This window comes from Dendrobium catenatum, unplaced genomic scaffold (assembly GCF_001605985.2).
Source record: "Dendrobium catenatum unplaced genomic scaffold, ASM160598v2 fragScaff_scaffold_974, whole genome shotgun sequence".
In the NCBI taxonomy this organism is placed as follows: domain Eukaryota; kingdom Viridiplantae; phylum Streptophyta; class Magnoliopsida; order Asparagales; family Orchidaceae; genus Dendrobium; species Dendrobium catenatum.
In genome coordinates this window covers 1,954,680-1,976,106 of record NW_021319436.1, presented here as the reverse complement: position 1 = coordinate 1,976,106, position 21,427 = coordinate 1,954,680, and the positions used below count along the sequence as shown (strand labels likewise).

The window sequence follows — 21,427 nt, the reverse complement described above, 5'->3', positions numbered from 1 at the left end:
TATAATCTACTTTGATCGCCATCACTCGATTATGGTCTTTTTGATCTTCATTGGCTGCTAATTATAATTCTTTTGACCATGGTCACCCTACTATGGTCATTCCGACCTTCTTCATCCGCCGACTACAGTCTTTTTGACCTCCGTCCCTTGTCGATTATGATCTTTTTGAGCACCATCTCTAGACTACGATCTCCCTAATTATCGTTGCCTGACTACTGTCCTTCCAACCACTGTCTTCCGACTACAATCTTTCCATCTCCATTGCCAAATCTCACCATTCTTAACCTGGAGAAATGTTAGTATGTGTGTGTAAATAGTCACACCATCAATAAGATTATCATCAAGTTTAGATTCTACATAAGACTAGTATAGTGTTTTTCTCTGAGATGAAAGTTTATTTGTTTAATGATTAATAATATAATCTAGTTTAATAAATAATCATAATATATTCAGAAAAGTGATAACTCACATTTAGTGCCTCTTTATACTCTAATATTTTATCTTCTCAACTTCATGCAAATCGGGTCATATATTCTAAAGCCTTCTCTTCTCTTAATTTAAAAATTCTTAAGGTATGTTAAATGCAATTAAAATGATATAATTGAAATTTCTTTATTTTATGATAAATATTTATTAGGACATGCTTTATAAATTATGTATTTATTTTCTTATACTATTTTTATCAGGCATCACCGTTAGAACTTAGAAGCGTACAAAGCACGCCTCTCTGTTTACCACAGGTGGGGCTATCCGTCAACCACCGTCTCCCTTCCTTCTTCCTTGCAGATTAACCCACGTTATTGCAGAACTGCCACGATGTCCGCCGGAGCCATCATCGGCGGTGGCTGCACCTTCCTCGATGCCCATTCCCTACGTTCCCTCCTCCCGCCGTCCTCCCTCATACCCCACTTCCTCTCCTCCCTTCCTTCCCACTCCGCTGCCGTTAACTCCCCCTTTCGCCAAAGCTTCGCCATCGATCCATCAAACTCCTCCTCGCTTCTCCTCATGCCCTCCTGGTCTTCCTCCCCGTCCCTCCCATACATTGGCATCAAGATAGTCACCTCTTTCCCCCACAACACATCCTTAGGCCTCCCTGGCATCTCCGCCTCCTACGTCCTCTTCAGCTCCTCCACCGGCGCTTCCCTCGCCGCCATCGATGGCACCGAGCTCACGCTCCTCCGCACCTCGGCCGTCTCAGCCCTTGCCGCCCGCTTCCTCGCGCGTGACGACGCGCGCGTTCTTATCATGGTTGGCGCAGGCGCTCTCGCGCCTTACCTCATCCGCGCCCACAGATATGTTCGCCCGGGAATCGAGAGGGTCATCATCTGGAACCGATCGGTTTCCAAGGCACGGGATCTTGTAAAACGGCTTCAGGAGGAGGAGAAAGAAGGGGGAAATGTAGTTTTCGAGCATGTAGAAATATTGGACAACGTGATTGGAATCGGAGACGTGGTGAGCTGCGCGACAAGCTCGCAGGATCCGATTGTGAAAGGGGGAAAGCTTAAGCCGGGGGCGCATCTCGATCTGGTGGGTTCGTTCAGCCCCGCGATGAGGGAGTGTGACGACGAGGCTTTAGTAAGGGGTAGAGTGTTTGTGGATTTCGAGCCGGCCGTGGCGGAGGCTGGTGAGTTGGTTGGTGCCTTCGAGAGAGGGACTATTTCCCGTGAGGATGTGATAGGGACTCTGGTCGATTTGGCTGGAGGTATGAAGGTTGGGAGGAGAAGTCCAGAGGAGATCACCGTGTTCAAGTCTGTGGGAACAGCCGTGGTTGATCTTCTCGCGGGGCAGTTGGCTTATGAGACTCATATCAGAGGTAATTAGACTTCTAAATCTGATATCGTAATTTTGTTTGTTTGAAGGTATCTGGAGGGTAAATCATTAGCTTGATTTCTTATTGCAACGAGAACTTTTTGGTGGGTTATATTTGAGAATCTTAGAATTTGCTAGCTGATCAATTTGCGATAAGATTCCTTAGTTTTCTGAATTCTTTTTTGGATCAATTTATACTTCTTCTACTCATCCTCTTAGGTTCAACGCAGTAAATGAATTAAGTGACATTGCACACCTTTCATGAAAATTGAGCCAATAAGTTTCAAGTTCGTTAGTTCAAATTAATGCTACCCAGCTTAATTTAGATATTGAAGTATTGGAATGCACCAGTTTTGGTGACAACATGCTTGGTTAAGGCTGTTTGTTATGTTGTGCTAATTTTAAATGTACATCTGTAATATTTGAATACATTCATTGATATGCTGCTATTTTCACAAATATCTTGTGTGAAATTGTATTAAGGTGGTGCAATCAATGGCACAACATTGCTTGTAAGGAACTATGACGAAACCCCTACTCCTTGCATTGTGTGTTCAAATACTTCACAAAACGTAAGACAATATGAAAGAGAGTTAAAAACATGAGAGAACCTGATGTGAAACAATCCATGCGAAAGTGATTTGCTTAAAGAAGTTTGCACGTTTAATTTTAGAGAACATAATAATAAGCAAGATCTTATACGGAATTGAACGATAAGCTAAATATTAAAGTGTTACCTAGCTTAGGTTATCTCACACGCATAGAAGTTAAGTTCAAAAAATAGTCAGCTTAATCCAACATTGCATACATGGATAGTTCCAACAATAAATTCCAATACTAACAATAAGATTAGTCTAAGAAAGTTTCCTCACACAACTTTTCTAATTACTAGGCTTTAGCGGAGAAGAGATTAACATAAGCTTCATGAGTCTACTAAGACCACAATTGAGAAGCAACTTCGAAGATAAAAGAGTCCGGAGAAGAGTTTACCCAAAGACAAGAGAGATGCGAGCTCCGGGTAAGTCGTTGGAAGGTTGAAACGAAAGGGTACAGCAGCCACGAGCCTTTTGGATGTTGTTAGACAGGAATCTGGAACTCCGGAGTGGCGAGACAGCTACAAGGGACCATGTATATTACTGGACAGCAGCTTTAAGCTCTCCGAACAGTTAAGGACAGCCACCTACAAGGCTTAGGGAAACCTTGGACAGCTGTTGTGGACGTTTGGGGTTTTCTGGACAGCAATTTGGTTATTGACGAAACTCTGGGCTGCAAGGTAAGTCTCTTGGGAATGCAGGACAGCAAGGTTAACCTGCTGTAATCCTTGGACAGCAGTTAGGAGCTCTCCAACGGGGAGAAATCTTGAAGAAGAAGAGGGGTGGTCAAGGAGAAAAGGGGAAGGGGCTGGCCGGCGGCATTAGGAGGGAGAGAGAGGAGGAGGTGGTGGTTTAATTGCTTGCCTTGTCATTAATTCTCAATTAAGACAGATTGGAGGGAAAAATAGGCTCAATTTGAATTTGAATGGGGCTTAATTTGGGGAGTTAATAAGGGAGTAATAATGGCTAGAATTAATGAGAGAGAGGGATGAGTGGCCGGCCATGTGGAGAGGGGAGAGGCTTGAGATTTAAGTAGGTGGGGACCACTAGTAATTAATCAAAATCTGAATTTTTATTTCAGATTTTAATTGCCTCATGTAACTCCCTAATTTGAATTAAAATTAGGAGGGAATTTGGATTTCAAAAGATTGTAACTCCCCTTGATTAATTCCCTAATTTAATTTGACTTAATTAGGCAAGTCATTAATGAGGGAAATTCAAAATTGGAGGAGGGAGAGAGTGGCCGGCGGTAGGGACTCATGGGTGGTTGGCGGCAAGGGATCTTGCAGGAGGCCGGCGAGCTGCAGGGTGGAGGGTTGGCCGGCGGAAGGAGCTTTGCAGGCCGGCGGGTTGAGCCTTACAAGCCGGCAGCCAGGATGGCTCCAAGGGGATCGGCGGCAACAAGAGGAGGGAAGGGAAGAGCTAAAATCTGAGAAATTTTCGTTGCTATGATTCCACTCACCTCTTTATCTTCCAAGATCGGATCTCAACACAAAAAAATTGGACAAAATCTAGAACTCACAAAGAGATCTAGTTTCTCCTTTGAACTCACTAAGAGATCTAGAAGAAGTGCACTCACAAAGAGAACAAGGAGTAAATTTCTTCATTCATCAAAAACTAACTATTGCATAAGAAAAGAGCCATATATAGGCCTCCAAATGACAAAGAAAACAAAAGACTAAAATGCCCCTTGGGCTACAATAGCGACTAACTTCCTATAAGGGCAAAAACGGAAAAACGGAAAAACATAAAAATCAAATAAACTACTACATAAAATGACAAAAAAAAAAAATACAGCTCATGATCGTGGCCGTCGATCTTCGATGTCCTCATCAGAACCCTAAGCGGTGAGATTAAGCACCTAGACCTCCATCGCTTCAATTATTTTTTCAATCTACAAAAAAGGTATTTAATATATTGTATGAATTTTTTTGGTGAAACTAAGATCCACATTTTTTAATAATCTCCTAATTGGTGATGAAATATACTATATCGCGATAATCATTTCTATGTGACACCCCTCTCTTAATTATTGATGGGAATTGACTAAAGTTTTTGTTGTACCTCAGTCTATTAGTGGTTAATTTTTCAACCTTGATCTTAGATCCATTAACTAGAACCCTTGCTTAGTTGCGTTGTACCTTCTTTTTTCTATTGGGATCCTCTTTAACACGAAGCGGCATTTGCTATGCAATGCCCAATTGTCCTTTGGTAGCATTCGCTATACAAAGTATAAGTTTCCAATCGCTGCTTTAGCTTCACCATCATTTATTTGCTAATGCAATGTAATATAGCATTTGTGTGTAGACTTTATTCATTGAAAATTTCTCAACTCAACCACAAGTGTGCTCGGCCCTGCCTGCATCTCAATATTCTAAGTCTCTTGATCATTTGTTTAAATATTATCTTCAAATATCTCCTCTAGCTCAAATTGTTCAGTTGTGAATGCCTGTCTTTTTGCATAGTTAGACCCATTATTGTACATGTCGATTTCATTGAAATAGCATTTGTACTCTAACAATATTTCAATTGTATCATCCTAAAACGAATGATTGATTGTCAATTCCATAATCAATTAACCCTCAGTAGATTTCACATACTTATTAGAAAGATATAAAAAAAAAACCTTTAAATAAGAAAGGTTCTCCTTACTATTCACACTTCTTTGGGTAGCATGAAACTCCTAGGACTTGAGGGCGTTTTATTAAGCAAATAAACTACAATATTCATAACATTTACCCAAACAGTTTCTGGCGATCTATCATGTAACCTCATGCTTATAACTTTAAATTCCTAGTTCTTTTCATGAAACCAATAATTCCATCTTGTTGTAGTATTCTTATATTTGTCCATTCATACATATTTCACTTGTTGTGCAAAATTCCTGAAATATTTATTGTATCATTCTCCTTCGTCATTTGATCTCAAATAATTAATCTTCTCCCTAAACTCATTCTCCGTCAAATATATTCATTTCATGTTAGATTTATTTTTTAGAAAATAAACTCATACCTTCTTGATAAATTTACCATAAAAGATAACATAATATAGTGACTATCTAAGGGATGTTATGAGGGATGATCCCTTGGTATATATAAGCTCTAATTTTTTAGTCTTGGTTCCCTTTGATTTAGTGCAAAATTGACCTTCCTCGGCCTACAAAATACAATATCTTTATACAAACTAAATTCAATTATTTCAAATTTGAAAGCTTACTAATTGTGTTTGTGATGTGATACAAACAAGAATTGCAAGGAATTGATAAAATATTGTAAATCTTGCCGCTTTAAGGTTAATGTATCATAAGAATTAACTTTAAGAATTTTTAGTTGAAATTTGATGCGGTATGCAATTATAAGCTAGGAGAACAAAACAACAAAAATAAGATAAGAAAAATACAGTAAAACTAGTTATGCCGTAATAAAAATTCACGGGTTAATATCTAGAACATTCACCTTGAGTTTCCTCTCACTCACGCTCTATGAAAGATTTTAGCTTAAAGAGAATCTCAGCGTTCAAATAACATTAAATAGGATGCACATATATAATTCATCAATTGCAATATGTTCTATGCAACCATATATAATCATAAGTTATATAAGATGCAAATTCAAAAAGCCATAATAAAACGTGCGATGCAAAAAGAGATCTATGGTAACTATACAGATGTGTAAGAGGGTGAGATTGAAGAAAATTGATATTGATTTATATTTGAATGAGTTATTATATATTCATATGTATGGTTGCCCACTATAGCAATAATTCAAGGTTAATCATGCCTCCAAGAGAATATAAAGTGTTCACAAATTTTAAGCCTAAAGGGAAGATCGTTGAAAAATTGAAGATCAATCAAATTTACTAATGATGATCACATTATTTATATGGATGTAAGCTCAATATGAAATGAAGCTATAAGCAATGCAAACAAAGAACTTGAATGAAGGAATTATTACAGGTCATAATATCTCATGCATGCCTTTCAACGCATGTTTGAACATTTCTCAGCTAGCAAGACATTATACTCATTGTCAATATATACAAACTTTTACTAGTATTATCCAAAATCACTAAATTGGTAGAAATTCTTATAAGTCTGTATAGCTAATGTTTTTGTTATGATTCAACCATATGCTTTAGAACACATTCATAGAAGACAGTATATATTTTACTTAATGATTGTTGATGAATATTAAATAGAATACACATACAAGTTTAATGAAATTTAGTTTGAATGCTCCTAGAATTCAATTGAGCAAAATTCTGACGTTTGGCTACGACCTTATATTTAAATGTGATTTTTAGAGTGGTCATCCATAAAATATTACCAATTTCTAACTGTCGATATATGTATAGATCCCTAATATTATTTTTGAATTTTTTTCTCATTGACACAGAAACGAACAGGACATGTCCACAATTAGTGAAACCGTAGCATGTCGTCTACCTCTACGTTATTGTAACAATTACTTCTTCAATCATATAAAATAATAAAGAAACAAACAAAATAGCTTATGTGCACATACGTTCAAGGATCGAAAAAACTTTGGGCTCTGATTTTCGTCTTATCTGAGCAATCAAACCCACACTAACACTCACATGTTGTTTCGATCGCAGCCGAGGTTCGAGTACGCCCCTGTATGCCTAGTTGATCAAGAATAACACATTTGCCGGCAGAACAAGGCAAAGGCGCTGTTTTTGATCAACTGGGCAAACAAGGGCGTACTCGGACCTCAGCTGCGATCGAAATAACAGGTGGGTGTTAGCGTGGGTTTAATTGCTCGGAGAATACTGAAAATCAGAGACCAAAGTTTTTTCGATTCTTGAAGGTGTGTGTGCATAAGTTATTTTATTCGTTTCTTTATTATTTTATATGATTGAAGAACTCATTATTCTAATAACGTAGAGGTAGGCGACGTGCTGCGGTTTCACTAATCGTGGCCACGTCCTGTTCGTTTCTTTGTCGATGTGGGAATTTCTTTTTTTCAAAAATGATATTAGAGATCTATACATGTATCGACAGTCAGAAATTGATAATTTTTCATGGACGACCACTCTAAAAATCACATTTAAATGTGAGGTTGTTGACAAACGTCGGAATTTTGCTTAATTGAGTTCTAGGAGCATTCAAACTGAATTTCATTAAACTTGTATGAGTATTCTATTTAACATTAATCAGCAATCATTAATTAAAATCTATTATTGGCTTCTATGAATGTGTTTTAAAGCATATGGCTGAATCATAACAAAAACATTAGCTATATAGACTTCTAAGGATTTTCACCAATTTAGTGATTTTGTATAATACTAGTAGAAGTTTATCTATATTGGCAATATGTATAATGTCTTGCTAGCTGAAAAATGCTCAAACATACGTTGGAAGACATGCATGAGATATTATGACATGTAATAATTTCCTTCATTCAAGTTCTTTGTTTGCATTGCTTATAGTTTCATTATCCATATAAATAACGTGTTCATCATTAGTAAATCTGATTGATCTTCAGTTATCTAACGATCTTCCCTTTAGGCTTAAGATTTGTGAACACTTTGTATTCTCTTGGAGGCATGATTGACCTTGAATTATTGTTATAGTGGGCAGCCATACATATGATGACTCATTCAAAATAAATCAATCTCACCCTCTTACACATCTGTATAGTTCCCATGGGTCTCTTTTTGCATCGCACATTTTATTATGACTTTTTTGAATTTGCATCTGATATAACTTATTGTTATATGTGTTTGCAAAGAACATATTGCAATTGATGAATTATATATATGCATCATGTTTAATGTTATTTGAACACTTAGTAAATCAAACGATGCCAACAAAAGAGATAAAACATCAACGGTCTTGATCCACGGGAAGGTAGACGGAGAAGCGGGTGGATGTACGATGATTTGTCACTGTCCGGAGGGTCATTGTTTGTCGATAGTCTCAGCTAAGTAGAATAGTATGCGGTCGATGTAATCTTTAACGATGTCTTCTATCTCCCAGTCGGGGTTGAAGAACGGCGACTGAAGAATATCTATTTGCCATGAGAATCGTATGCAAAGTCGTGGTCTACTTCAGGATCGACCATCTATGGAGGAGGGGGAGAAGGCTTGGAGGGGTTCAGCTAGGGCTTAGGTAGAAGCCTTCAAGAATAGAAATATGAATTTAATTTTTGATTTTCTATCTTGTTGTGGAGGGAGGATTTGAATTTCCAAGATACCTTAATAGGGAATTAATGAGGGGAAATTGGAGAGAGGTGGCCGGCGGTTTAAAAGGGTAATGGATTAATTGGTAGGCTAAGGAGTTAATTGGAGAGAAGAAAAGGAAGGGGAGGTGGCCAGCCAAAGGAGGAAGGGGGATTTAGGAAAGAGATTTGAGATTCAAAATAATTTGAATTCAAATTAGAAACTTTCCAAATCAATATGGGGATAAATAGGGGGGGGGATTATGTCCACATTCAATGTATGTGGTCCCGATCTTTAAATGTTAATTGTCTATCTAAATCTGAATTAATTTCAGATTTTTAGATTGGGGAAGCTTCCTAAATTAAATCTCTTGATTTAGGAAAGAGATTTGAGATTCAAAATAATTTGAATTCAAATTAGAAACTTTCCAAATCAATATGGGGATAAATTAGGAAACTAATTATGAGGGAATTTGAATGGGAAATCTAGGGTTCGGGGCGGCATGGATGGCGTTAGGGCTTGGTTGGGCCGACGACAAGAGGAAGGGTGGTGGGGCTTAGATCGGCGGAAGGGCGGGAAGGGGAGGCCGGCGGTTTGGGGTTGGTTAGGAAGGGTGGCCGGCGGTGGAAGTAAGGGAGGAGGAAGATGGATAAACCACAAAATACTAGCCGCAATCCTTGGACTCTTCCGAAGATTGATAGATATTGCAATCACCCTCACCTAGGGTTCTCTTTCTTCTCTCAAAGGTCACAACATTGAAGAAGTCAAAAGTTGGAATTTTTATTAATCAAATTATCATTAAAATACAATAAAGGGGGCTCTTGTATATAGGCCTTAACATGACAAAAGAAAATGGCTAAAGTGCCCTCATGACTACAACATCAAACTAACTACCCATATGGGGTAAAATAGGGAAAATTGAAATATAAAATAAACAATACATAAAATGCATAAAAAATAAAGACTCCCGATCGTGGCCGTCGATCTCTGATGCCTCCTCATATAAACGCGCCAAAATCTTCTGCTGATGTCCTCATCAGCTTATATCCTTATCTCTTTCTCGCTTAAAAATACAAGTCCTAACCTTTGATACCATATATTTGAGTCAATATTTGAATACACAGTTGCTTATTCGCACTATCAGCATAATACACTTAGTCACCTTCAAGTATTTATCACAGAGGATTGAGATGTAAATTTTTTTTTAATTCAGGTGCCAAATTGAGATTAAGGCCCTCTTGAAGTCTGGAATTTGGCTCACCTTATAAAGCTTTCATGTAGCACCATTAGCGATTTTGATTTGCTCAAGGGCTCATATTCCACAAGATAAACCTTGTTTGTTGCAAAAGGCTTCTCATATATGTCTAATAAAGTTTTAATCACTTTGGTTGTGCTCTTCTCAACTATGCTGGATGTTTTGTTAGCGCAAGGATAAAGCTCCTAGTGGTAATTAAGCTCCACATATTAGCATTGCTTAGCAAGTGCTGAAAAGGAAGTTGATTGTATGATAGAGCTATCTGCGTTGGTGTTATTCCTTACCTTCGAATGAGTAATTGAAGGGACCTTTAAGAAGACCACATAAATTGAGTTCAACAAGGTGGTACGTGAATTGAGTTTGCCTTCTAACTCTTTAGGCAAACTTCGAAGAAGATCACATGAAGGATGGCGTTACAATCTTTGATTACTTATAATAGAAAAAAAATGATGTAGAACAAAATTTTCTGTTTTGACACCAGGTAAAGAAATCACTTAAATCTCATATTGTTCCCTTACTGGGAATTCCTTGTTTATTTTTTTGCAGGGTCACATTGAGTTCTATCAGAAGACTGCTGGGAGCTTGGTCCTTCAAAGCTGTATTTTCCTTGCCTGAGAATCAGGTCCATCTGAAGTTATCAATAAAAATCTGTGTAATGTAACAAGAATAACTTGCCAGATCTTAAACGACTCCAGCCGCCGTCGCCTCATTAGCCAAAGATAAAGATCTAATTAAAACAATAAATAACAGTTCTTGTTGTTTAGGTGAAAGCTTCTTCCTGGATTAAAGCCAAACGTCAGGTGATTGTAGGGGATGGTTCCTTGCCGTCCATTTCTGGATTTTGTTCATCACCCACATTACTAATGAAACTCATACAACTCTATTTAATGAGAACTGCAGTCTTTTTGGTTGATTGGCTGAGGTCAATTATGTGAGAAGTTCGTGGCACATAAATCCTCCAAGGAATGTCTTGTAGGAATCCTTGGAGGAAGCAGTTGAATAGAAATTGTTTATTTTATGTGTTGCAACCTGGAGTATTCGCGGCGGTAGAGAAATATAAAGTTTAGCGTCTTAGCGTTGTACGAAGATCCAGCACGCACACAGATGAAAGAAAGGGTGCAATATTCATATGAGACATTAGAATTTTTACGTGAAAAATCTCTAAAATGGGGGAAAAATTATGGGGCCTAGCACAGTTTGAATAAATCCACTAGTATTTGCAATTGATTACAAATGAGGCCCTTCTTTGGGGGAAGACCTTAGCTTGATGTGCATCGTATAGAGTATATTACATGGTGGAAATATAAAGAATCATTGTTGATGTGTTTATTTTGGTTGGAAGGACTGTAGTCAGTGGGCGACGTAAGTTGGAAGGATCGTAGTTGGTGGGCGACATAAGTCAGAAGAAACATGGTCGGCGGGCGACGGAGGTCATAAAGGTCGTTGTCTAACAACGGAGGTTGGAAGGACGACGTCAGGTAGAAGTCCAGCGATGGATAGAAGTCTAGCGCTAGATAGAATTCTGACGAATGTCCTGCGACGGGTAAAAGTTCGATGTTGGGTAGAAGTCTGTTGATGGACGGACATAAGTCTGATGTCAGATAGTAGTCCGGCAAAAGTCCAACGACAGGTAGAATTCCGACGTCGAGTAGAAATCCGGCGATGAGCGGAAGTCCAATGTCAAGTAGAAGTATGGAGGCGCGATGTCGGGTAGAAGTCCGACGTCAGCTGGCAGCCGGTCAGAACTCCGGCGTCGGTTAGAAATTTGGCGACGAGCGGAAGTCTGACGTCTGGTAGAAATTTAGCGACGTATTATGAGACTCCCTATTTCATTTATAGAAAATCGTGAGGAACTCCGGCGTTACTTAGAGGTCGGGTGGAACTCCGACGGTGGTCGAGGAGGAGCTTCTTCCCTCATGTTCTTCTCTTCCTTTTTTCTTCTTCTCTTCCTTTGGTTCCCCTCTTAAGAGATATGATGAGTTATTTATAATTTTTTTAGAGTGGCATGACCCGTAAATAGGAGGAGGATCAAGAGCAAATGTGGAGTGATATTGAATCCCTTGATCGTTGACCGTTCGTCAAATATTTGAAGGTCTTAATGATATCGGAAGTCGGCGATCTTGGGCTCGTTGGATTCGTCTCATCGAGCCGCTCGATTCGACTATAAGTATGTCATGTTTTGAAACCATTTTTTTCCCATTTAATCATCCAAATTGTGGTTTGAACCTTCCAACAGCGCTTTGGGTCTTCGATTTGGACTCATTTGGGCTCGGATTGAGTTGAGTTTGATGCCGTTGGGTTCGTATTTTTGAGACGCTCAGTTCGACTGTAAGTTTGCTGAAATCATAGTTCAAATGATCCCAAATTAAATTTTTGAAGCTTCCGGCTTGATTTTGCCTTGGAATTTGTGCTTGATCAAGATACTTTTTTGATGATATATCATTTTGTATTCTTAGAAATTAGAATTATGCGTTTGAAGATTTAAAAGACTAGTGTTATGTGTTGATTACGTAAGACTTTCAGTGATAATTGATGGTGATGGTCGAAAGTCGAGAGAAATGCTAAGTACAATATGGTCATTCTTCAAATAAGAGATGGAAAAATTATTCTGTGCGGAGTCCGGACGTCGTCCAGATACCAACAAAAATGCGCCACATCACCCAAAAATTGTACCGAGCGCGGAACCGACGCTCGGTACCAAGTGGTACCGGACGGTTCTCCCGTCCGGTGTCCACACAGAATAATCTCTCTAATAGATGGGAGATTGGAAATGAAAAGGTCAGCATCACACAAGATGATGGTCATTATAGGCATTAGGCTACAATTGATGGAAGTGTAAAAGTCTTATTCTCGTAATATGAGAGGCAATGACTGGCAATCAACATGATCATTAGCCTAATACAATTGGTGTTTAATTGATTAATAATGAATACCAGACATTAGTGATTGATGGGCAATATTCATGCAATAGTGGACAATTAGATCGGTCCTTTCCCATATTGGGGAGGCGATCAAGTGGTTTTGCTAACATGCGTTCAATGTCGATGGTTGATAAATATTGATGGATGACAATGGCAAGCATTAGGCGATTGACAATAGGGTGTTTTATTCATGCAATGGTGGACAAAAGTTTGGTGATATTATGTTGTTTGTTTGGTCATTCTCCTAACATGAAAAAAATAACGAGAGAATAGGAAGACATGCATTAAACTTCGGGGCTAGCATACATAGATGATTGCTAGATGTTGGATGTTAGTTATTGTTGGGCAATGATGGTCAATAGAGAAATTTAGAATTCAATTTTTTGTAGGTAGTTGATTTTGTCGTTCTTCTAATACGAGAGGAGATCAAATGATCAAAAAGATTAATGTTGGTGGATAACAAACTTCAGTTGTTCATTGATGCAAAGTAGCATTCGATCTGAAATGTCAAAAGATTGGTGATACTGTACAATCTACTCATAGCAAGGCGATTAAGATTTCATTTGGGAAAGCTTTTTTTTTCCTTTTTAAAGCAGCTTTCTAGTACAAATATTTTATTAAACAGTTAGTTTAAGAAGCATAAAAAAAGTCGTCCCAAATCAAGCCGAAGTGATTGAGAAAATGGATGTTGATGGTAAGTGCGAGGTAGTGGATAATGGGTGTTGAGTTCATTTATGGACGACCTCAAACTATGGAAGATGATTTGCATTGGCATCGTCAATAGTTAGCATCGGTAACTGTCAGTCTAGCGCCAATGTTGGTTGACAATCAGTGTTGGATTTTTTTTTTTTTTTGGGACATTTAGGCCATTTAAGGCAAACTCACACACACACAACGCATACACAAAGACTCGAATCCAAACCTCTTAGTTGGAACCCAATCAGTGTCGGATTACAGGCGAGAACCAGCAATGACAGTTACTTATTTGTATATATACTATTATATTTATAAGAAATTATTTTTTATGCATCTAATTTTGACATATGTACAATTATTTTAGATTAAAATATAAATAATATTATAATTTTCATGAAATAATTCATTTTATTATAAAATTAGAATCTTTCTTTATAATACACGTATCTCTCACTTATTTTGTTAACAAAAGTTTTTAATAATTATCGTACATTACGGTGTGATTTGTTCACTTGAAATTAAAAATTGAAATACAAAAATTCTAACATAATAAATTATTAGAATACATGAATTTTAGGAATAGGTAAATTATTTGGTTGTATGCAAGTGAAATACATTGATTTTTTTTTTATTTATTATGATGCATTTCAAATGTCTTTATATATGTCAGACGTTGGCAAGCGGTGGTCTTTCATGTCCTCGCAATATTTGACGTCCTCTAGACTAGTTTCCATCTTCATAGCTTCTTCCCATATTTTCTTTCTCAGCTTTCTTCCTAGGAGAAAACATGTCTCAAGTGAGGAAAATAGTCCGTCATCATCATAAACCCTAGATATTGGCATGTTTATTTTCAATTTTTGCGTCTGGTTCAGGTCAAGTCGTCGGGCCGTGCAGGATGTTGGAAAAAACGTGCTAAATATTTGTTTTTCATCGAGTCCCATAGTGGGGTCGTCGGGCCACATGTGGCGACACTGCGACATTTTATTGGAATCCGGACGTCCACACCGAATAATTTTTTGGGAGTGAGGGGTGGCTTGGGGAGTGGGCGATGGGGCTACGGCTAGAGATAGTGTGGCAGTTGCTAAGGGCATCTCCAACCGAAAATCTCATGTTTCACTCCAAAATGCCGTGAAATTAAAAAATGCCGTGATTCATCTCCAATGGAATGTCATTTTACCCGTAATGGTCGTTCGCGCGTTTCTTCGGTAAGTTCGGTAGAGACAAAAAATGGCGGAGATGAATAGTGCAACGCCAATATTAGCGCTGGACTGTTCATTCACGATGAAATGAAATAAAAATTGCTGCTCAATTGGAGTGACGGAAGAACGACAGTTCCATTGGAGATGCTCTAAGAAGCCTTGAAGGCTACCAAGTGATGGTAGGAAGGAGGAACAATTATTACGTCCTCTGACCGGGCGTAGAGCTATGTTCGGCCACCAATAACATGTCGCCACGTGCTCTTACTCTTTACCGCGCAGCCCGACGACTTGACCCAGACCGGAACCCGGGAATGCTATGTTCGCGAATTGCGAGGTATTACTCGGTATTGCTAGGTATTGCTTGACAATAATGAGAAATACCGCTTTGTGAAGACCAGTACCGAGCAATACCGAGTTGTATCGAGTTTTCTAGAAAAACTCGGTACAACTCGGTATTGCTCGGTATTGGTTATTGCCGAGCAAAATTGGCCAATACCGAGCAATACTCAGCAAAATCGAGAAATAACGAGCCATCCTGGGTTCGTTCCGGGTTGGATTGTCGGGGCGCACGGTAAATAATGAGAATGCATGGTACGATTCTACTGGCGGCCGAACGTAGAGCTACGTTCTGTGACCGAACCAAATAAAAGTTCTAGGAGGAGGTTGTTAGCGAGCAGGTGATGACGATATAGCGAAAAACATTGACGACTTATAGTCGAGTGGGCACCGGTCCTTGCGGTACATGGTGGGCGTGGCCAAACAAGTTCTTAGTTTTTTATCCATTTGAAATTTACCTTGATATGATCAAATTTTAAATTCTTAAAAAAATAAATATTCAGTAATATTTCAAATCCCATGACAAATATGTGTTCACATCAAATTAAAAAGCAACAAAATTAAATGTAATGTATTTTTTTTATTACTTTTAGACTTATCCTTGCAACCAAACAATCCCTAAGTAAATGAATTTCACTATTAAAAACGAGTAGACATTAATTTTCGGGGAATTTGATGGAATTGCTCTTTTTTCATTAAATTTATCTTAAAAATTTTAATTTTAAAGATTAAAACATATCTTTCAATTTTTTATTTTTGATAATAATAAATTTATATTAAATTAAAGTGGTGATAGATTCCTATATTATATTATGAGATTGTTTGGTTGAAAGTAAAATGAGTGTAAAGTAATCTAAGTGTAGAGGTCATGAAAATATTGATGTTTGGTTATATGAAAAATAGTGCAAAGTAAAGTAAATGTAGTGTAAATCATTTTAGGGGATGTTTCGTTACTTGCAAAGAGAATGTAAAGTATTTTAAATGCAGGGCTTTGAAATATTGATGTTTGGTTTGAATTAGAATAAACACAGTGTATAATCTTGGTCAATTTGGAATACACTATCTAGTTTATTTTTTGTGTATTTGGAATTGCTCTGATTTGTTAAGTTTTCGCCCGTCGTCGCCACGCTTTGGACGCTAACCACCGCCCGCCTCCGCCGACCATTTTACATTATATATATTTTTAGTTCAAACTAAATAAGAAAAGTAATCTCATGCATTTTTTTACAATCATTCAAATAACTCTAAAATATTTCCTTTACATTACATTCATTTTTTGAGAAAATAAATAGCTCCTAAATAAAAACAATAAAGAAATTTATTAATATGAGATTGAAAACTTAAATAGACAAGCAAATGGAAATACATTTTTGTTGTTCACAATTTTTTTTTGTTATTGATACGACATCACAAAATTAGCTTGATCGGGCACGAATCTCGAGGCAAAAGCTAGTTGGAAACTTCAAAAATTAATTTTGGGAGCCCCCGAACTCCGATTTCTGCAAGCTTATAGTCAAATTGAGCGTCTCGGAAATACGAACCCAATGACGCCAAGATCAACTCAATCAGAGTCCAAATGAGTCCGGATCAAGGACCCGAAGCGCTGTTGGAAGGTTCAAACCGCAATTTGAGTTACCAAACGGTCTCCGATTTTAACGAGCTTATACTCGAATCGAACGGCTTGACGAGACGAATCCAACGAGCCAAAGATCTCCGGATTCCAACATCATTAAGGCCTTCAAATGTCCAACGAACAGTGCATGATCAAAGGATTCGATATCAGCCGTCCATTCAAACCACTCCCAATTCGCCCATGATCTCACGTCTATTTATGGGCTTTTGCCACTCCAGAAAAACTATAAATAGAGCCCTCATTATTCACAGAGGGAGGGGGGAAGAGAGAGAAGAAGAAGGGAAGAAGAAGGAAAAGAGGAAAAGGCGAATCCTCTCCTCCTCGACCACCGCCGGAGCTCTTCCAGCCGCATGAAGACGCCGGAACTCTGCTGGATTTTCAAGAAACACAGGAATTCTGCACAACTTCCACATGATGCTGAAATCTTTTCCAATTAACAACAGAGTTCCCTCTTAACGCCAAAACTCCGCCCAAGTGAAGCCGGAGTTCTCCTCTGCCATTAACAGATGTCAGACTTCTACCCGACGTCGAACCTTCACTCTCCGCCAAGTTTTTACCCGACGCCGGAATTCTACCGGTTATCGGACTCCTCTAGAAGTCTATGCGAAGATGGATTTCTTTCCATTGTTGGACTTCTACGTGACGCAGTCCTTCTGATCTTCGTCGTCAGACTACAATCTTTCTGACCTTCGTCGTCAGCCGACTACGGTCCTCCTGACTTACGTCGTCCACCGACTACAGTCTTTCCGACTTGTAGTAAATAGATAATATATATATATATATATATATTAAGTTTGAAATGGCCTTAGTTTATTAGAGGAGAGTGTTCCTACAAAATAAATAAATATTAAGTAAGCATATCGAAAACATCATTTTATACCTACCCCCCTCAGCAGACTAAGCACAACAAGGCCGACATGACCTGGCAACGGACTATCGCAACGGCGAACACAGATCACAGGCAACCGAACGGATAAAGGTAGAGAAGTGTGAGATTAAGCTCTCTTCAAATCATTAAACCCGAGCGTGAGGAGGAAGACGACAAAAAAGCTCCCAAAATGCTGCTTCTTTTCTCCCATTTCAAAACTACTATCCCTTCAGCTCAGTGCTACCACCATTGCTGAATAGATTTGGTACATAAAAGCTGAGAGGAAGACGCAGGAGAAGCAAAGATGTCATTTTGGGATGCTTCCTTCCTCACAAAACAAACGCCCATCTTCGATCTCCATCTCTGGGTAATCATCGCCATCTCCGTAGGCGCTGCCATTGTCATCATCCTCTTCCTCCTCTCCCTCTTCCTCACATTCCGTCGCTCTTTCCATAAACCCCTCAAATCCCGCCTCCAAAACATCAGTCCTCCCATCTCCAAAGAAATCCTCGAAATCGCGCGCCACAATTCCCAGAACTCCCTCACCGAGATTCATGTCAAAGATCACCGCGTCGATTTATCTGACCATCTGCGGCGGCCACCGTCGCCATCGACGGCGAGTGGGGAGAGCCGGAGCGCCACTTCCGATGTGATGATTTCGCCTAAAATGGTTGGGGGGCTGCCGGAGGTTTCGCATCTGGGATGGGGCCATTGGTATACGCTTCGGGAGTTGGAGGAAGCAACCGGACGGTTCTGCGATGAGAATGTGATAGGAGAGGGAGGGTATGGCATTGTCTACCGTGGGGTTTTGGCTGATAACACTGTTGTTGCCGTCAAGAATCTTCTGAACAACAGGTCGGTGGTTAGAAAAATTAGAGTTTTTATATATGTCGAAGCTTTTTTTTTTTCCCCCTTTTATCAAGATTGGAGGTTTGAGGTTTTTTATTTGAAGATTGAGGAATTGTTTATTATGCAGGCTAAATTCCACTAAACATGATTTGACAAGCAATAACATTTGCTAGCCTCATCATTTAGTCATGTGCAGCAGTTCTTTAAGGTCAAAATCAATATTTCTCATTTCAAACAAACAAATGAGTTCAAAACAAAATTTTGAGGTTTTCTTAAATCTTGGATTTCATAAATTCAGAATTTGCGTAGAAATCGTTTCCATAATCTTCCTATTACTTCCACTTGAACTGTTTTTAGAATTTCATTTGGATTAAAGATACTTACAGCCAAACAACTTTTAAGATTTTTTGCAATCCTAAGATTTGCTAAATCGAGACTTAAAACATTTAGGGTTCGTTTGTGACGACTTTTTTATTGCTTCTTAAAGCAGTTTTTTAGTACAAAATTTTTAATTTTTGTATTAGAAAGCTGCTTTAAGAAGCAGTAAAAAAGTCATCCCAAACAAAAACCTTATTATTCTGCTTCACTTAAATTTAAATACTGCATGCTACCAACTAAGCAGCCCCCTGAATCTCTCTTTTTTGTTTCTTCATACCCCACCCAACGGCCAACATGAAGAATGATTGAATAATTAGTTTAATTCCTTCGATCAGGGGCCAAGCTGAAAAGGAGTTCAGAGTAGAGGTTGAAGCAATTGGGCGCGTTAGGCATAAAAATCTGGTCAGATTGCTTGGCTACTGCGCTGAAGGAGCCCATAGGTACAACTTTTCTTCTTAGATTTTTTTTTTTCTATTTCCCATCACTGTCACTTATTTATTCTAGTTGTACAAAAAAGGTTTCAAAATAGAGTTAATATTTCTTGCAACATTGAATAAGAACCTAAGGATAATGATGGTTATAAAGCCGACCATTATTGAGATAATATTAATGAGGATGATGAGAATGAGAAAGTTGCTTCTTTTACCCTTAAAAGTTGTAGATTTTGATTCCTAAGATGGATTTTTTTGCCTAATATAATTGTCTGTGATGCCATTTTCTTTCTTTTTTGTTTGTGTAGGATGCTGGTTTATGAGTATGTAAACAATGGTAATTTGGATCAGTGGCTTCATGGGGATTTGGGGGATGTGAGTCTATTGACCTGGGAAATCAGGATGAACATAATCCTTGGAACTGCTAAAGGGTAAGAAGTTCTACTCTTTCAAGGCAGGCCATATGATTTTAAAAGATTTTCTTGTAAACAATGTTGTGAACATGAAGAGAATCATTACTCAATCAACTTACTAATCACAAATACTTCTAATTTTTAATATTCTATGATCTTTTGAATGTCTTGAACGGCTTTCCAAATCGACATAAAATCTAGATAAGGAAGTTCCTTGCCAACTTGAAGATATTTCTTATCTCTTAGAAAAAAATAGCTATGGTTGCTGTACCAGTGGAACTATATATCTAATGTCATTGCAATTTACATTGTAAGACTGAACAATTTTTTTTGGTTGAACTCCCATTATAAAAAATCATAGTTCTTATAAACGCTTCATTATGAGGACTGACTGGCAATGAAAGGCTGTAACTTAATTTTTTTTGCTCATAGCTTGGCATACCTTCATGAAGGTCTAGAACCAAAAGTTGTTCACAGAGATGTGAAATCTAGCAACATATTGCTCGACCGACAGTGGAACTCTAAAGTATCCGACTTCGGTCTTGCCAAGCTTTTGTGCTCAGAGAGGAGTTATGTGACGACGCGAGTGATGGGGACATTTGGGTAGGTTCAGAACTTCAAATCTAAACTCCTAATCACAGTTTTTTAATAGTGTTCAGAGATCTTGCAACTTTCTTTTATTTGCAGCTATGTGGCACCTGAATATGCCAGTACTGGAATGTTGAATGAGAGAAGTGATGTGTACAGCTTTGGGGTTTTGATCATGGAGATCATATCAGGAAGAACTCCCGCTGATTACTCGAGGCCTCCTGGAGAGGTTGGTGCCGTAAATTTTTTTGTTTGTTTTTGTTTCTACACTTAGGCTCTCTTTGAATGCGCTGAAAATGAGAGTTGAGGTTGAATCAAAGAAGTTGCCATTGTTTCCCTTTCATAGCAACCAAATATAACCTTATGATACATTTTGTTTCACGATGTAAGGTGATCTTAATATTTTGGTTTTATGACAATTAGGTCAGTTTGGTTGAGTGGTTGAAAATTTTGGTTGGAGAACGAAGATCGGAGGAGGTCATCGATCCTAGGATATTGGAGAAGCCTCCTTCCAAATCACTCAAACGGGCACTTCTAGTTGCCCTACGTTGTGTTGATCCTGATGCAGTCAAAAGACCAAGAATGGGGCATGTAATCCACATGCTTGAAATGGAGGAGCTATTTAGAGAGGTAACATCTTAGGTTTTGTTTGGGATGACTTTCTTACTGCTTCTTAAAACAGTTTTTTAGTACAAAAGTTAAATTTTTTATACTAAAAAGCTGCTTTAAGAAGCAGTAAGAAAGCCATCCCAAACGAAGCCTTAATCATTCTTTCCTCGCTTTCCACAATATGTTTTTTTAAATTCAATTCTCATATTCCTTTGATCATTTGCAGGATCGAAAGTCCATTCTCTGACGACAAAATACAAAAGAATATGGAAGTTGAGCAGGCCTGAAGATCAAACCAGGTGGAGCTAACAAATTAGGTATTGTTAGGTTAAGGAGATTTTTCTTATGGTTGTATTTGGACATATCAAAATTAGTTCATTGTTGGCTTTTTGACCCTGGTTTTTTCCTCTGTCTCTTTGAGGTAAGGATCCATTAGAGGAATCATTCATTTTGTTTTAATTGTAGCATAGCAAAAACTTCTTTTAATTTGTTAATGCTCAAGTCAAATATTTTTGGTCATGAATTTCATATGGAAACACATATTCTTCTTTCATGTTGGTCATATAGCTGGAATGTACATTCTGGTTATAGTTCTTAATTTGATAGACTATTCTTGTTCATTCAGTTTATTCTGTTAATTGCTATTATACATGAATCGGTTGTTGGTAA

At 38.2% G+C, this 21,427-nt stretch overlaps 2 protein-coding genes across 4 annotated transcripts; both read left to right on the top strand.

The window, feature by feature from the left end:
- The first annotated feature begins 685 nt into the window (after positions 1 to 685).
- Positions 686 to 19,487, top strand: LOC110101923 (protein SAR DEFICIENT 4). Of its 3 annotated transcripts, none has more exons than XR_003701716.1 (3): positions 686 to 1,813; positions 19,053 to 19,157; positions 19,457 to 19,487. XR_003701716.1 is itself a non-coding variant. In XM_020830028.2 (2 exons), the coding sequence occupies exons 1-2, from the start codon at positions 817 to 819 to the stop codon at positions 10,392 to 10,394; spliced, it is 1,008 nt and encodes a 335-aa protein (XP_020685687.1). In that variant the 5' UTR covers positions 686 to 816; the 3' UTR covers positions 10,395 to 10,752. The 3 variants fall into 3 exon arrangements, 1 of the variants encoding a protein (XP_020685687.1); XR_002303753.2 differs by lacking the exons at positions 19,053 to 19,157; positions 19,457 to 19,487 and adding exons at positions 9,796 to 10,182; positions 10,384 to 10,752; XM_020830028.2 differs by lacking the exons at positions 19,053 to 19,157; positions 19,457 to 19,487 and adding an exon at positions 10,384 to 10,752.
- On the top strand, positions 17,510 to 21,271 carry LOC110101936 (probable serine/threonine-protein kinase At1g01540). Its single transcript, XM_020830046.2, has 7 exons — positions 17,510 to 18,345; positions 19,053 to 19,157; positions 19,457 to 19,579; positions 19,994 to 20,164; positions 20,249 to 20,378; positions 20,573 to 20,779; positions 20,985 to 21,271. The coding sequence occupies exons 1-7, from the start codon at positions 17,795 to 17,797 to the stop codon at positions 21,003 to 21,005; spliced, it is 1,308 nt and encodes a 435-aa protein (XP_020685705.2). The 5' UTR covers positions 17,510 to 17,794; the 3' UTR covers positions 21,006 to 21,271.
- The last annotated feature ends 156 nt before the right edge of the window (positions 21,272 to 21,427 follow it).

What these genes read in the sequence shown, in the direction of transcription:
- LOC110101923 (XM_020830028.2), top strand. Translation starts at nt 817, where the DNA reads ATGTCCGCCGGAGCCATCATCGGCGGTGGCTGCACCTTCCTCGATGCC.
- LOC110101936 (XM_020830046.2), top strand. Translation starts at nt 17,795, where the DNA reads ATGTCATTTTGGGATGCTTCCTTCCTCACAAAACAAACGCCCATCTTC. An exon ending in ACTCGAGGCCTCCTGGAGAG is followed by an intron (nt 20,379 to 20,572) that starts GTTGGTGCCGTA and finishes TATGACAATTAG; the next exon opens with GTCAGTTTGGTTGAGTGGTT. An exon ending in TGGAGGAGCTATTTAGAGAG is followed by an intron (nt 20,780 to 20,984) that starts GTAACATCTTAG and finishes GATCATTTGCAG; the next exon opens with GATCGAAAGTCCATTCTCTG.